Source organism: Delphinapterus leucas, unplaced genomic scaffold, assembly GCF_059928025.1.
Source record: "Delphinapterus leucas isolate spDelLeu-1000000601 "Yukka" unplaced genomic scaffold, BTC_Dleu_Yukka2 spDelLeu_asBTCV2_sq25, whole genome shotgun sequence".
Classification (NCBI taxonomy): domain Eukaryota; kingdom Metazoa; phylum Chordata; class Mammalia; order Artiodactyla; family Monodontidae; genus Delphinapterus; species Delphinapterus leucas.
This window is the reverse complement of record NW_028322234.1, coordinates 4,994,060-5,011,339: the sequence shown is the minus strand read 5'-3', so window position 1 is coordinate 5,011,339 and position 17,280 is coordinate 4,994,060. Positions and strand designations below refer to the sequence as shown.

General features: G+C 47.6%; 1 protein-coding gene across 1 annotated transcript; it reads left to right on the top strand.

Annotated features, from left to right (window-relative positions):
• Positions 1–1,488: 1,488 nt before the first annotated feature.
• Positions 1,489–15,960, top strand: BTNL9 (butyrophilin like 9). The gene is given in 8 exon segments (XM_089905181.1): positions 1,489–1,823; positions 3,541–3,888; positions 5,229–5,510; positions 8,004–8,132; positions 8,315–8,347; positions 8,655–8,686; positions 10,230–10,250; positions 13,602–15,960. Coding segments are annotated over 8 exon segments (1,629 nt in total). The 5' UTR covers positions 1,489–1,714; the 3' UTR covers positions 14,277–15,960.
• The last annotated feature ends 1,320 nt before the right edge of the window (positions 15,961–17,280 follow it).

Sequence of the window (17,280 nt, the reverse complement as noted above, 5' to 3'; positions counted from 1 at the left end):
CAATATCCTATGATGAACCATAATGGAAACAAATATTTAAAAAATATATATGTGTATAACTGAATCACTTTGCTGTACAGAAGTAATTAACACAACATTGTAAATCAACTATACTTCAATAAAAAAATAAAGTCCTTCATCTACATCCCGCTAGTGATATTCCTGACAGTGTGGCTGGGACTCTGCAGCCACAGGACCCCAGGAACACGTGCCACCTCGCAGGTCTGTGGGAAAAGGAAAACCAAACAGTGGAGTGGGGTGGCAGACAGAGGGAGAAGGGAGACTGGGGGAGCTGGAGAGTAGAAACTGCATGGGGCTTTCTGCTCTGGGGGTGCTATGATGGCATGAAAGGAGAGAGAGGCAGCCTCTGGAAGAAGATGGAGGCAGAGAGAGGAGCTGACTTTTTTTTTTTTAATATTTATTTATTTGTTTGGCTGTGCCAGATCTTAGTCGCTGCACGCGGGATCTTTGTTGCCGCATGCGAGATCTTCATTAGGGGCATGCGGAATCTTTTTAGTTGTGGCATGTGGGATCTTTTAGTTGTGGCATGAGAGAGTTCAGTGTGGCATGCAGGCGGGATATAGTTACCTGACCCCTTGGCATGTGGGATCTTTTAGTTGTGGCATGAGAGAGTTCAGCGTGGCATGCAGGCGGGATATAGTTACCTGACCAGGGGTCAAACCGGGGGCCCCCTGCATTGGAAGCGTGGAGTCTTAACCACTGGACCACCAGGGAAGTCCCTGACTTTTCTTTAGAGAGCACCCATGCCACCCATAGGAGGCTTAAGCTTAACAACCCTCTGAGTTGGACTGGTTTCTTCCATTGTTTAAGCAAAGAAATTAAGGTTCAGCAAGTTCCATAATCTGTCTAAAGTCTCACAACTAAATAGAGGAGAAATGTGGAGAGGCTTATATATCTCCCAAGATGTACAGCTGCCCAGGCTCACTGGTTCTCAAGCTGTGAGGCATTACTTCAGGTCCCAAAGGGGCATCAGGAGTGAAGAGGGAACAGCCCTTGCCTGAGGCTGGGTCTCCAGTGCCACAGATGAGGCACGGGGAGGGCTAGATGGGACGGCACCAACACTATGGTCTCAAAGATGCTACTGACTCAGTGACAGTCACCAGCTGACCTCCTGGGAGCTCCACCTGAAGCCTCAGGGATGGAAGAAGGTGTCCTAGATGTGGTTGGAGTTAAAAGGCAGCCAGGCATGCATCCTACTTTGGAAAGATTAGAACTCTGTGTTTGTTCCTCTGTTTTGTGGACCTGATGTTCCAGGTCAAAGGGAACTGGGAGCAAGGCTGGGCAGAGAGAAGGAAAATGCATCTGGGAATCCTCATAGGTTTCCCTTTGTTTGGGCAAAGTCACTAAATCCTAGCTCAGCCCCAACACAATGCATGGCTCTGTTCCTGGCTCTAAACAATGCGAAGCTCAGAAGCTGCTTCCTCTGGGACCCTTTGGCCTTGTCCTCTCTCAGCTCTGTGAGTCCAAGCAAGGCCAACAATGCCATTAGCAGTGCCGCCTGTTAAAATTAGAAGCAGCTCTCACATCTGGCTATGATTGAAAAGAAGCCAGGCACTGGAGCCTGCAAGAACCAGACAAAAAATAATTGAGGCAGTGACAGACATCAGGCCTGATGCACGGAGTTCCAGCTCTCCTGCGTCACTCCAGTACCTCTTTGCCCTCTCCAGGTGGCCCCCACTGCTGAGGAAAAGTGATGGATTTCCCAGTCTCCCTGGACTCCTGCCAGCGAGTACGTCTTCCCAGCAGTCTCTCCTTCCTCACTCACCTCCTCCTCCTGCTTCAGCCCAGGGAGATGCACTCAGGTAACCTGTCTAATCCGCAGCCCAGACAGCCAGGACGTGAGCACCTCAGCTTCTGCCCACCCCTCCTGCAGGTGATTCCAGGGCTGAGATCTTGTAGCCTGGTACCAGGCTGTGCCAGGGGCTAAAATATAAGATTTCCATCCCAGTTGTTAAACAGCCACCGCCCCCAAACACCATCCAGCCCCACAGTGCTCCCCCACCATCCCTGCAGCCACCCACAACTCCACAGCTCACAAGCATGGCAGAAGGCATAGCAGCAGGGTGCCAGGAGATTCTTATTGGTCTGTGCTTAGGCTGAACCAGTTGGAAAATATTTTTAACTCCTCTCCTGCATATAAACCATAGCTTTTGAACGGCAGGGAGGATCCTAATCTTACCATCTCTCATGAAAGAAGCAACTAACAGAGAGTGTAAACTAGTTATGCAAATACAATTCCCTAATTCCCTGAGCTGGAAACCAGGGATACCAAGGTGACTAGGCACAGCCCAGATCCTCAGTCATTCAAGGGAGGGGGACAGACGTGACATACACGGCTGTCCAGCTGTGTGACCAGAGCTGCAAGAGAAATGTACCCAAGGATTTGGGAGCATAACTAAGAGACCAGTTTGTTTTTTCCAGAAAGCCATGAAGGGCCATAGAAAAGAGGTGTTATTTGAGTAGAGCCTTGCAGGATGCACATTCTCCAGGAAGATGACAGATGGAGAGTAAACTGAGGCAGGCTGTGCCCAGGAAGAGGGCCAGGCGTCAGGCACGGGGGCAGGGACAGCTGGAGGGAACCTGGAGAGGGAAGCTGGTAGGGATGGTATCAGGGCTACACCCAGTGGGCAACAAGGGTTCTCAAATGGAGTGAAGAAAGGTGCCCCCATGCTATATGGGCAAAGTGAAGGATGGGAGAGATTCATAAAGGAAGAATTTAGGGTGGGATTAAGCTGAGCTTTGAAAGAAGGAAAGGAGGTGTACAGAAGCCAGAAAAAAGAATGAAGTCATGCTGGGTAGAGAGGCACTGCAGCAGGAATAGCAACTCTCATGGAAATTGCAGAAAACAGGGAGTAGAGGAGCCATACAGAGACATCACTGCAGAGAACAATCAAATGAAAGATCCAGATAAATTAAAATCTTGAAAGCAGGGTTTGGCCTTAGATAGGAAAACCCATGAAACAAGGAGCCCCCCCCAGATTACTTTAATACCCTTTGTTATTACAGAAGCTGTCCATGTGCATTATAAAATGTTAGAAAATCAGAAAAAGCAAAAATAAGAAAACATCTATTCCCACCAGGCAGAAATTATCACTACCAATAATTTGGTCTATTTCCCTTCAGGTCTTTTATTCTGCACATTTATGCAAATATGTCAAATTTTTAATCAAATAAGAGGATAGTGTATATATGGTTTTGAAACTTGCTTTTTTTTTTTTGCCAAAGATTCCATTTAATTTAATGCCCTGGCCATATTTACATAACTGTCCCCAAAATAATATTTGCAGTTGGTAGGTTCAAACCAGCTACCAGTCCAGCACCACACATTTGTATCTGGTTGTAATGTTCCTTGTGTATTTTTTAATGTGGCACACTCAACTTTTTCATGACAATTACTTGTTCAAGCAACCGGACCGGTCATCCTGTAGAGCGTCTCACCTTTGTCATTTGAATGGTTTACTGCAAAAAATCATATTTGAGGAGTGCTGATTTGGGCCATTGTCTGGTTTCTCGTCCTAGAGGAATTCAGGGTGGTAGGCCATGGGGAACCCATTCTGGCACACGTCGGGGATGAGGTGGAATTCCCGTGCCACCTGTCGCCGTACCGGGACGCCGAGCACATGGAGATCCGCTGGTTCCGGAGCCGGACCTCTGACGTGGTGCACCTGTATCGGGAACGGCAGGAGTTCTATGGCCAGCAGATGGCGCAGTTCCAGAACAGGACCGAACTCGTCACGGACGAGATCGCTGATGGCAGCGTGACCCTGAGGCTCCACCCCGTGGTCCCCGCCGACGAGGGTCCATACGGGTGCCGCTTCCTCTCCAGCGACTTCACTGGGGAAGCGGTCTGGGAGCTGGAGGTGGCAGGTGCGTGACCTGGTCAAGCCCCAACAGAGAGGAGAAAATGGTCCATTTGGAAACAGGTCAAGAGTAGATAGAAAAGAACAGAGAAAGGGAAAATATCTCTAATTTTAAAAAGAAAAGTATTAAAAAGAAAGATTCATTAGAAAATGAACAAAAAAATGCACACAAAAAAGATACACAAATGGCCCTGAAACATAAGAAAAGATGATTACTTTTACTCATAGTGAGAAAAAGGCAAATTAAAGCTATGGAGATACAATTTTTTTACCTATCAGATTGGCAAACATTCAATATTTGGATCACACACTCTTGGTGGAGGTGTAGGGAAGCAGGCCCCCTCCTACCTTTATTTATTTATTTATGGCTGCATTGGATCTTCCTTGCTGCGCGTGGGCTTCCTCTAGCTGCGGGGAGCGGGGGCTACTCTTCGTTGCGGTGCGCGGGCTTCTCATTGCGGTGGCTTCTCGTTGCGGAGCGCGGGCTCTAGGCGCGCAGGCTTCAGTAGTTGTAGCACATGGGCTTCAGTAGTTGTGGCATGTAAGCTCTAGAGCACAGGCTCAGTAGTTGTGGCGCATGGGCTTAGTTGCTCCACAGCATGTGGGATCTTCCTGGACCAGGGCTCGAACCCATGTCCCCTGAACTGGCAGGCGGATTCTTAACCACTGTGCCACCAGGGAAGTCCCCACTTTTTTTTTTTTTGCGGTACGTGGGCCTCTCACCGTTGTGGCCTCTCCCGTTGTGAACCACAGGCTCCGGACGCACAGGCCTAGCCGCTTCACGGCATGTGGAATCTTCCCAGACCGGGGCACGAACCCGTGTCCCCTGCATCGGCAGGCAGACTCCCAAACACTGCGCCACCAGGGAAGCCCCTGGGGCTTTTTTGATCTACTGTTTTTTACAGTATTGATGTTTAAACCATCTTAATGTTTTGCATATTCAAAATATAAAGCTAGCTTACTTGGATAGAGAGATAAAGAAGTATATATAACAAAGCCACTTGAGTGCCAGTGGGATTCAAGAGAGAGAAAAGACAATCTATTGAACTTTGGGGTGGGATTACTCTTCATTCTAGGGGGACTGTCCCTTGCATTATATGACTAAATATTAGTAGCCCTTCCCTATTTTAAAATGCCCTTCAGAGGTAGTGCTGTCCCCACATGCCACCGGTGATTTAGCCCGTCATTTATAGTCCACTGGTGGAGGGCTGCAAGCCCGCAAGTGTGTTAAGAGCAGTCACAGTCACGATTCCTCATGGTGACTGCAGAGGGTGAATGGTGGCATGAACTTCGCATACAACTTCTGGGAAGGAGCCTCATCATTCCCACTCTTCCTGCCTCTCTCAGGGCTGGGCTCGGACCCTCACATCTCCCTTGAGGGCTTCAAGCAGGGAGGCATTCAGCTAAGGTGCAGCTCCAGTGGCTGGTACCCCAAGCCACAGTCTCAGTGGACAGACCATCAGGGACGATGCCTGCCTCCAGAGACTGAAGTCATCGTCAAGGATGCCCAAGGCCTGTTCAGTCTGGAAACCTCTGTGGTCGTCCAAGGGGGGGCCCACAGCAATGTGTCCTGCTCCATCCAGAACCCCCTCCTGGGCCAGAAGAAAGAGTTCGTGGTCCAGATAGCAGGTCAGTGGGTGCCAGCGCACCGTCATCTTCCTAGTCTTCAAGTTCTCCATGTCCATTATCCCAGAGACCATCTATTGGGACACAGTGGCACTGGAGCCTGGCTGTGTATGGGGTGGGCTAAACCTGACACCTTGAAAGTCAGCCGTAATATCAGGAACCTACTGAGTGTACAACTGACAACCCAAACAGTAATTGGGGGAGGTCCCAGAAAGCCAACATTATGAACCAAAGACCAGGCACTAAAATCCAGAAACTCTAGTTATTAGAGGGCATCATGAGAGCCCATGTGTTCCTAATTTTATCCCTCAAACAATATTTATTGATCACCCACAATGGTCCCCAAACCCTTGGCCTCAGGTCCACATTCCAGCAGGGGAAACAGATACACAAAAGAATAAATTACAGCACATGTTAGAAGATGTTATCTGAGACAGAGAAACATGAAGCAGGGAAGCATGCTAAGGCGGGGTGGAGTGTATATATGGATTTAAAAGTGGTGGATCAGGGACGAAGACCGTTAGGCACTGAGTTCAAAGGAAGACCATTATATAGGATCAAAGTTTTATCGTGAGGCACCCATTTGAAGGATTTAACATTCATGGCTCTAATTGTTTTAAGTCTTGAGGATAAACCCAACCTATGGGCCATGTTTCACATTGGTCCAAATCAATAGTGATATTACCATAACAGAAAGAAATCTCACCCTTATAAGCGATAACTTGTCCTCAGGTAAGAGGACCTGATAAGCACCGTGTGTCACACATAGTTCACCCGAAATTTACCTGGTAATTGGGTAAGGAGTAACATCTGTGTTAGCTAATTGTCTTTATCCAAAGGAGAAATAAGATATCTCTTATCTCTATGACAAGCACATAATTACAACTTGGAGCCAGGTGCCTAAGTGAAACTCCCAGCAGACCTGGAGATAGGGGTACTTTCTCCTTGATGTTTCCATTTCAAAGAGATGGCTCTAGCTCCTTAAGAAAAACATTCCTGGGTTTTAAAATTGGCAAGGGGCTTATTTAACTTTCAAAAAGATTTGTATACATCTTGAGGGGATAGAGAAAGAATTTACAAATTTTCTAAAGGAAATACTCTAAGAGAAGGGAAAGGGGAATCTCCCTCCATTTTTGCACCAGGGGAAATCCAGTTTTTAAATTTGTGTTTACCCTTGACAAAGGGTGTGGGTCACATGGATATCTGCAAGGAGGCCATTCAGGTAGAGGCCATTCAAGTACAAAGGTCCTGAGATGGAAATGTGTGTAGCTATCTGAGGAGCTGGAAAGATGCAGGAGAGACTGGAGATTGCAGGTCAGGGAGGCATAGGACCCTGAGCCCTTTAACCCCTAAGTCAGTGCTTCAAAAACACCTGTGGTGAAGCACCAATCCTTTGTAGCTCAATACTTTTAACCAAGACAATAAAAATGCACTGCTAGAAAAATAAAATTAAAAACCGAAAGAACACATTATGCTAAATGAAATAAGCCAGACACAAAAGGACAAATATTGTATGATTCTCTTTATATGAGGTACGCAGAAGAGTCCATTGATAGAGAGGGAAAGTAGAATAGATGTTACCAGGGGCTGGGGGGGTGTGGGGGGAATGGGGAGTCAGTGTTTAATGGGTATAGAGTCTCAGTTTGGGAAGATGAAAAAAGTTCTGGTGGTGATGGTTGCACAACAACGTTAATATACTTGAGGCTGCTGACCTATAAGCTTAAAATGGTTAAGACAGTCAATTTTATGTTACGTATATTTTCCTACTATAAAAAAATTTAAAGACCACTGAGATAAAAGCACCAATTTCTTATTATCTTCAACAGACACAAAATTATTCTATTAAATTGCCGCAAGAGTTACTAAAGGGTTGCTCTCTATTTTGCATTCATTTCTTTACTGTCCAGCCACTGTCCTTGCGAACCCTGCGCCACATTCTGCCTCTGGGCAGATCCTCCCTAGGAAGCCTGGAGAGGGAGGAGAAGAACTGTCAGTCAGCTGTCAAAGCTTTGCTAACAGTTCTTCCAAAGGTGTGATGAGAAGTAGAAGCCAGGTGTTTGCAAGAAGCGGGAGATGACGTGTGGATTCGTCAGAGTGGTAGAGAGCAGTTATTCACTGGGTTTCAGGTATCAACACCTTGGATTGTCATGCCCTTAGATGTAAAGCAAGAGTAGGAAGAAGTAGAGGAAGGTCAGGGCTGTGGTCACAGAAGTCCTAAGCTGGAGGAGTGGGCAGAGCCCATCAGCGCCTTCCTTTCGCATCCTTCAGTTTGCAGTTTGCGCTGCGCAAGTTCAAGTTCGCCGCTGGTCCTCTGACGCTACCTCTCTCTAGAGCACTGCAGATTGGTTCTCAGGCCCGTTTTACAGAGGGCTATGCTGGGGCCCAGGAAGCGTCAACCAGGCGCTGGGAAGGTTTTCCGGCACGCAGTGTCTAGACTAGTCTTCTCATGTTTAGCGAAGACCAAATCGAGACAACTCCATGTGGGGTGTTTTCCAGACGTATTTTTACCCGGAACCTCTCCCTGGAAGAGAGCTTTCCTCGGGACTCTGGTGGGACCGCTGCTCGTCTTGGCTCTCCTCCCGACGCTGGCGCTGTACTTCTTTCGGAGGCAACGGAGGTCCCAAGGTACCAGGCAGGCTGGGGGCTGCCCTCCTGGAGTTGGCTTTGCCCAAGAGCAAAGTGGTGGAGGCGGCCACAGCGGGGCACTGCTGAGGGGCCATCCTGCGGAGGCAGGGCTGGCATGGGTCGTGGAAACAGTCAGGGGAGCGCGCACACTCACGTCTGCTCCCCTTTTTTCTTCCTTGCAGAAAAGCTGAAGAAGCAAGTGGAGAAGGACAAAGGTAAGCAGAGGGAAAGACGCGCTCTTCGCGCACATCCCTGACTCGCAGAAGTGGGGACGCTGGGTGAAGAAGACGCGTAGGTCACAGCAGGGTGGGGGTTGGGAGAGGGCAGAGACGGGGGTGGGCGGGGGGGCGGGGGGCGGCAGAGGCTTTCTTCCACTTCTCCTGCCTCGGAGCCTGCTCCTCCCTCGAGTCCAGCTCAAACTGGTTCTCCAGAGCACATGGGGTTCCAAGTCTGTGCACTTTGGAGATGCAAGGCCTCAGTGATCCATGTAGATTTTCCTCTTTTCTTCGTTTCTTTCTCCAGGGAAACTCACAGAAGAGCTGGGTAAGTTCTGGGTGCCATGCCCACGGTGCTGGCTGTGGGCTAGGGGGTTAACCCCAGCACACGATGGAAGCAGGGGTTCAGTGATTTTAGGCCCCCTTTGGAGAGCAATGGATGGCAGCGCTCTAATTCGAAATCCATCCCCCTGCGCCTCCCGCCTTTCCCCTCCGAACCCGATTCGTGTGCACCTGCCAAGGAAGCCTGACCTAAGACCCTCTGGAAAGACTCTGCCAGGCCCTCTCCTGCAAATTGTACAATTCACTTACAATTCCACTGTAAAAGGTCTACTCCTTCTGGTTCATCTTCCTAGGATAACCTCTTTTTAATGCAAATGTCACTGGGAAGGAAGCCAGCTTTAATTTGCACCAAAGTGAAAGCAATTTATCAAATCCACTTTTCTTCCCAGGGGGACTCAGCACCTTGAAACCATGTGGGGGGAGGAGGGAAGAGTGAATCCAAAGGAAGAGGGGATAGAGGAGAGGAGAAGGCCACCATGGGTGGGAGAAGACCTTGAGAACCACCTTGTCTGCCCCAGTAAAACACCAGACAAAACAGTAAAGTTGAAGCTTGTCTTGCAGTCTACCTAGTCATGGAGGGGAAAACAAAAACAAAAAAGGCAATCAACCAAACAACAAAAAGAGCCACAATAATTCATTAACATCATAGGCCAAATTAGTGTATATTGTTGCCTTTCCCAGTCTTACTTTTAAAAGACAAAGATTAGAGAAATCAGAGGATTGCGTTTCTAGTGGCAAAATATTAGAGTTTTGGTATCTGGCCTGGGGAAATAATTGAGTGTGATGTCCTCCTAGTTCTTTAAATAATGTACCCAGTAAGTGACCCTGAGGCTTCTGCAGGGCGTGCTCAGTGCCTGGACTTACACAGGACTTCCTCCCCAGGAAAAGCTTGTATTACAGGGCAAGTGAGCAGTAGCCTCTCCAAACCAGACCAGAACCCTTGAAAGAGGTTCCTCAGTAGCAAGACCAGTTTTCCCTTTCCCAGCGCTGTGCAGATTTCTGCCTTAGAGCAAAGAATAGGATGAGGTGTAAGAATCCTGCAGATGGGCTTCCCTGGTGGCTCAGTGGTTGAGAGTCCGCCTGCCGATGCAGGGGACACGGGTTTGTGCCCCGGTCCGGGAGGATCCCACATGCCGCGGGGCGGCTGGGCCCGTGAGCCATGGCCGCTGAGCCTGCGCATCCAGAGCCTGTGCTCCGCAACGGGAGAGGCCACAACAGTGAGAGGCCCGCGTACTGCAAAAAAAAAAAAGAATCCTGCAGATGGGTGATGCAGCATCTAGGATGGGGTCGGGTTGAGCAGCGGTTTAAGACTAACCTAACTGCCTTGGGAAGGTGGTTCCACTCATCCAAAGGCTGATGTTTTCTCTGTGTGTTCTGCTTACAGGGAAGCTTCAAGTGGAGCTGGGTAAGTGACCCCCCCTTAGAACTATTTCTTGTCCACCTTGTAGCATGTGGTTATCCGTGTATGTTCGTCTTACCTCCCAACCAGGTATGACGGCCGGGCTGGAACTCCACTGGCCGCGTGGGTGGCAGGAGAAAGGGGAGAGGCGCAGGGGTGGGTGCAAAATTTGACGTGTGAACAGGGAAGCTGCAGGGACCTGCTGTTCTAATTCTGTTTTTCCTTGGCTACTTCAGACTGGAGAAGGGCTGAAGGCCAGGCTGGTGAGTGAAGCCCGTTTTCCTCCCACTGTCCACGTCACATCTCAGCATCCCAGTCACCTGCTCTGACTAACCAACTATGCTTCATTCTGGTTTATTCCATAGCTACACACATGTACTAATCTATGTTGCTTGGTATAGGTTATATTTGAGTTTTACTTTTATACTTATTTTTATATTGTCCTGAAGTGTAAGCATACGGTAAATCATTGGTGCCAATCCTGGTTGCACATCAGAATCACCTAGATTCCTGGTGTCCCCCCTCAAAGACCCTCACTCCTGGTGAGAGTTACCTTATATGTAAATATAAGGCATGTTACCTTATATGTAATTATTTCTCCCTGTACCTTCCTCCATTTCCCCCATAAAACAAACAGCCTAATGTGTATCTTTATTTTGTATGTATTCTTGCAAGAGATGAATTTCTGTTTTGTGCGGTGCACTTTAGTTTCTGTAAAGACATTTACAGTCTCGTGCTGTTCCTTGCTTATCTCACTCATTGCTGTGTTTTACTATCCATGCCTGCTGCCACATGTAAATCTAGTCTGTATCTCCTTGCTGCAGAGCACTCCCTTTGAGCTAGCCACCCTCCTGGAGTAGACATCCAGCCTGCTTCTAACTCTATACCACCACAAACAAGGCTGAATAAATATCTGAAAACGTGTTGCCTTCTGGCTCTGTGTGGAGATTTCTCTGGGATGTATACCCAAGCGGGGAACTGCTGGCCCACGGGGGATGTGTCACTAAGTGGGATAGAAGGATCTCCTGCAGGTAGCACCATCATCCTTCACGCAGTGCATGGAGGCTCCATGTGCCCACATCCCGTGTGAGCCAGCTTTCTAAGTTTACCAGTCAATGGGGACAAGTAATTTTTCTTTCGGCTTGCACTCCTCTGGACACTAAGAAGCTTGAGCATCTCTTTATATGCTAGCTGGCTTTTGGGGCTTCCTCTTCTGAAAATTACCAGTTCCTGTCCTTTGCCTGTTTTCCATATGGCATTGCTATCTTTTTCTTGTTGATTTCACAAGACAGGGCTGGTGTCAGTGCTGGGGAATGGAGCCTTTTGGTTTGCAGGCACCCTTCATGCGATATTATTATTATTGTAGAATATGATATATACACATAGGATATTAATCCCTCATTGTTATTATACATTGTGAATTCCTTCTTCTCTTCCGTCACCTGCTATTAGCTTTATCCAATGGTGCCCCTTATTGAAAAGAAATAACCAATTTTGATAAAAGCTAATGCATCACATTTTTACCTTAATGGCCTGTGTTTCTGAAGTTTTGTTGAAGAAGATCTTCCTTACGTTTAGGTCACAAAGACAGTCTCTTACATTTTCTTCTACTCACTGTATATGTGTTATGTGCAGGTTTTTAATCCATCTGAAATTCACCATTTTATGTATGTAGTGTTAGACAAGAATCCAGCAATTTTTCTCCGAATAAAGTGTCAGTTTTCCCAATACCACCTACTACACCATCCATGTTTTCCCCATTGATTTGGGTATCACCTTTAGTGCATATTCAGTTCCCATGTCTTCATGGGTCTGTCTTTTGGTCACATATTACTTTGGCCTTTAAAGTACCTGAAAGCGCAAGTCCTCCTCCATTTCCCCTTCCTTTTTAAAGTTAATGGACCTTTTTAAAATATAAATTTTAGGATAAATTTATGAAGTTTCTAAAAAAATCCAAAAGTAGTTTTATATGGGATTGCTTTGAATTTATAGATAAATTTAGGGAGAATTGACACCTTTGTCGAATTAAGTTATTCTATAAAAAGCTCTATATTTTTAAAGATCTACTGGTTATTCTGATGCAAAATCAGGGTTGCAAGGCCTTGCTGTAAATTTATGGAGCTCTGAAAATGTCTTCTATTGCTTTTGCATTTTGTGACTTTGGTGCTCTCTTTGTTGTAAAATAGAACAAGATAAAACAAAACAGAAATCCACACAGAATGGCTCATGTTAAGAAAGAGGGCAAGACAGGGTGTCCAGAGGATGTCTTAGGACAGGAGCCAAGCTCAGCCGGGCCTCCTGGAGACTAAGCCAGTCAGAGATTGAGGCTTCATTTCCATCCTTTAAGGTATCCCAGTTGCTTGTATTGGTTCTCTTTGCCCACATACTCTGTCATCCCACTGTTCCCAGCACAACTTCAGCCTGTACACAGCTTTGGTACAAGCCAGCACTGACACCAGCCCCCTACCCAATCCCAAATTCCCGGGAAGATGCCGTGGTGGACCCAGGCCAGTCTGGATCCAAGCCAGCTATCATGGTGGGAACGAGGTCACTTAGTTTGTAGGCGTCCCTTTTGCATTTTGAGCCTCCCTCAAGGTTCTAGGGTTACTGACCCAGATCTCTGAGCTTCTTTTTCCTCTCTGTTTGGTTTCAGAGTGGAGAGCAGCCCAACAACATGCAGGTAACTGAAGCCAAGGAACTGTGCCTTGTGAATTAGGTTGGCTGGATCTTAAGTAGAAGGGAGGTATCCAGAACTGAGATTAGAGGAAGGGTCTGTCCAGGAGCCGAGTATGGGCCCCACACACAGACACAAAAGCTCACTTATAAAACACATAATATGACACATACGCCTGCACACATACATGCTCACATGCATTAATGTGATTGCACTCACACGTGCTCCCACATGCACCTAGCTTTCTGGGTTTTACTAGATTTGTTTCCAACTGGCAGAAAGGTTGCTACTAGGGCCTCTTTGCATGAGAGAATACAGAGTTTGTAAGGAACCTCCCACATCATCCGACAGAGGGTTCCTATCCATCAAATGGGTGTGTTTTGGGGGGGGGATGGGGTGTTGGAGTGCAGGGCACTGGACTAGATGATCTCAGAGGTCCCCTACAGTTTTAAGATCCTAAAATTGCTGTAAAAGAATCCCAGAGCTCACTAGTGATTTCATGGTCATACAGGGCAGTGAGAGCAGCCGGGACAGAATCAGCCCTAAGCTCCTTCCGGTTGATCAGGTCTTGGGGAAAGTGAGCCCGCCTCTATCCCCACAAACCTACCTCATTTGCTCTCTCCGCTCTGCGTGGCACCATGGAATTCAAGAACCTTCCGGTTCAGGAAAGAAATGGGATTCCTCTAATCACTTTCAAAAATTAGGAAGTGACTTTCATGCCCCTTCAGTACCAGGGTGGTGGGAAGCGGGTTGCAGGAGAGGGAGTGACTATTCCACTGATTGGTCCATCAGGAGAGCCAGAGGGTTTGCCTGTCGGGGGGAGAGGACAGGCGTGGGAGTAGGGGCAGAACCGTCCTTCACCTGCACTAAACATATGCCTCTGCGCAGTGGATGTGACCCTGGATCCTGGCTCCGCCCACCCCAGCCTGGAGGTCTCCGAGGATGGCAAGAGCGTGTCCTCCCGCAGGATGGCGTCAGGCTCAGCGGCCGGTGACCCCCAGCGGTTCTCCGAGCAGATGTGCGTTCTAAGCCGGGAGCGCTTCTCCACGGGCCGCCACTACTGGGAGGTGCACGTGGGCCGCCGCAGCCGCTGGTTCCTAGGTGCGTGCCTGGCAGCGGTGCCGCGCGCAGGGCAGGCGCGCCTGAGCCCGGCGGGTGGCTACTGGGTGATGGGGCTGTGGAACGGCTGCGAGTACTTCGTGCTGGATCCGCACCGCATCGCGCTCACCATGCGCGTGCCACCCCGGTGCGTGGGCATCTTTCTGGACTGCGAGGCGGGAAGGCTGTCCTTCTTCAATGTATCCAATGGCTCCCACATCTTCACCTTCACGGACACCTTCTCTGGGGCACTCTGCGCGTATTTCAGGCCTCGAGCCCATGACGGCAGCGAACACCCAGATCCACTTACCATCTGCCCATTGCCAGTTAGAGAGAAACGCGTCCCCGAAGAGGAGGACAGTGACACCTGGTTACAACCCTATGAGCCCTCGGACCCCGCCCTGGCCATGTGGTGAGGCGCCCTCGTGGCCACAGGACTGGGTCCTGGGCGGCTTCCTGGATACCCAGTCAGTGCTTTGCTCTCCCGCTTACTCTAGACGGAACACCGACCCCAGTGTATGAACCAAAACGCCAGCAAAGGCTTAAAAGGCTCCGTATAGCCGAAATGGGAAAAAGCGAGATCTTTGCCTATGTATCAATAGATGTGTATGTGTACATGTATGAATATGATTTTCTTTGAAAAAAAAAAAGGCAATTCCAAAGCTTATTTGTGCGTGTTGTAGGTTTGAGCTGATGAGCAGAAATATATTCATGTTGCTGCTAGTCAGGGTGTTCACTGTGGAAGACGTGAAAGAAACTGGAATGGGGGAAAAAGAGGAGAAACTTCACTGGATAAAATTAGAGGTATCAGTTAACTTGTGTATTTTAATAGTTTTGTATATATTTTCTAGCTCTAGAAAGATCTAGAAAAGAGGACACTTCGTAAACAATGAGTTCACTTAGGGCTCAGATCCTAGTTTTCACTGTCAATTCCCACTAAAATGAACTTGGAGAAATGGTGGGTTCCAGGGCTGGAGCAGAGAAAGTACAGGTAAATCTGGAACATCTTTTGCTGTAATGTACAAACATGCTCAAAAACTGACCGGGGGGGGGGGGCTTCCCTGGTGGCACAGGGGTTAAGAATCCACCTGCCAATGCAGGGGACACGGTTTCAAGCCCTGGTCCGGGAAGATCCCACATGTTGCGGAGCAACTAAGCTCGTGCGCCACAACTACTGAGCCTGTGCTCTAGAACCCGCGAGCCACAACAACTTAGCCTGCATGCCTAGAGCCCGTGCTCCGTAACAAGAGAATCCACCGCAGTGAGAAGCCCGCGCACTGCAACAAAGAGTAGACCCCACTCACCGCAACTAGAGAAAGCCCACACACAGCACTGAAGGCCCACTGCAGCCAAAAATAAATAAATAAAAATTTTTAAAATGTCAAAAAACTGATGGGAACATAACAAAAAGACATAGGAGCTAGGTCGAAGGGGCTCCACTGACCAATCATGGGACAATTTGAACATTAAAATGAATAATGCCAAGAATTGCTCAACAAGGGGTTGATCAAATAAAAAAATTCACTAAGTGTGCTGTCTCTTCAGCCAGAGAAAATACAAAAACAACAACAGATGAAAAACAGAAGCGAAAGGAGAGAATGAAAGAATAATTGTGAACTCATGGTTTTTACTATGTAATAGATGAAGCACACATATGATACATAGATGGATAGATAGATAGATTAGATAGGTAGATGATAGATAGATAGGTAGTGTGTGCACATACATATAGTTCCTAGCTCTGTCTGCTTTGAGGGCTTAGAAGCAATAACACCCCTGTACCACTGAGCACACCTTGTACCCAGAACTTAGTTTTTAGTACTATTTACCACTGAAAGGAACCAAGGCTCCTTGGAGAAATGGTGGACGCCAGGGCTGGGGCAGGGAAAATGTAAGAAGGGTGTGATGTTCTGATTTATACTAGGAAATATTTATTTGGTCTTCAACCTAGATTTTATTTTTTTTTAATTTTTTTTGCGTTACGCGGGCCTCTCACTGTTGTGGCCTCTCCCGTTGCGGTGCTCCGGACGCGCAGGCCATAGCCGCTCCGCGGCATGTAGGGATCCTCCCAGACGGGGGCACGAACCCGTGTCCCCTGCATCGGTAGGCGGACTCCCAACCACTGCGCCACCAGGGAAGCCCCAACCTAGATTTTAGAACAGAGCTCTTAAACTCTTGGAATTTCTAAGTGATAAGAGTGATAAGGGTGTCTTTGGATATTCATAACAAGCCACTTTCAACCACACCCGAGTTAATGAGATAACTTTTGGAAAGCCAGTAAGGATGGGGCTGGTTGCCAGGGGAACCAACTGTGTGAGAGAGGGTTGTAACTAACCCCCGCCCACGCACCCCCCTCCACCGCTGGGAGGGGAAAGGGGATGGAGATTGAGTTCAGTCATCAAGGGCCAATGATTTAACCAGTCATGCCTATGTGATGAAGCCTTTTTATAAAACCCCAAAAGGACTGGGTTCAGTGAACTTTCAGGTTGGTGAACACTTGGAGATGCAGGGAGAGAGGTGCTCAGAGAGAGCAAGGAAGCTCTGTGCCACTTCCCACATACCTTCCTCTATGCATCTATTCCATCTGATTCCTGAGCTATATCCTTTTGTAATAAACCTGTAATCTAATTAGTAAACTCTTCCTGAGTTCTGTGAGCTGCTCTACAAATTAACAGAACCCAAGGCAGGGGTCTTGGGAATCTCCAATTTATGGTGGGTGGGACAGAAACACAGGCAACCTGGATTTGTAATTGGTGTGAGAAGGGTGGGGGGAGTCTTATAGGACTGAGCTCTTAACCTGTGGGATCTGACACTACCTCTAGGTAAATAGTGTCAGAATTGATTTAATAGCTTGAGGGTGTTGAAGAAACACATAGCAGAATGGGTCTAAACCATCTTTTACCGGAATGCAAGGAAGTCCTCAGACAATAGTGGGGAGATGTCAAATGGACAGAAAAGCCCGCTTGAAGGGACTCCCAATAGCCGAATTTGAACATCAAAATAATTAATAGAAGTTACAGATTGAGAAAAATGAAATCCAAGATTATGTATATCTGTACTGATATACATAAATGAACAAATAAATGGGGGAGAAGAGAAAACTTTACCCTACAATAGAAGTCTCAAAGTATCTCAACACAAAATACTAATTATTTTAGAAGTACAAAACACTTATCAACTTTGCAGTGGAGGAGACTGGCAGATGCCACCTCAACCAAGTGACAAGTTAACATCACCAGATATGACATAAATTCACACGATGTGCCTTCTGATACAGTACAGTGAGAAGACTACAACAGCATCACTTGTGAGGTATTCTTGCCCCCGAAATTCACAAATCAGGAGGAAACATCAGACAAACTGGCTGATACTCTTCAACAAGGTCAAGGTCATAAAAAAGATAAAGCAAGACTAAGGAAT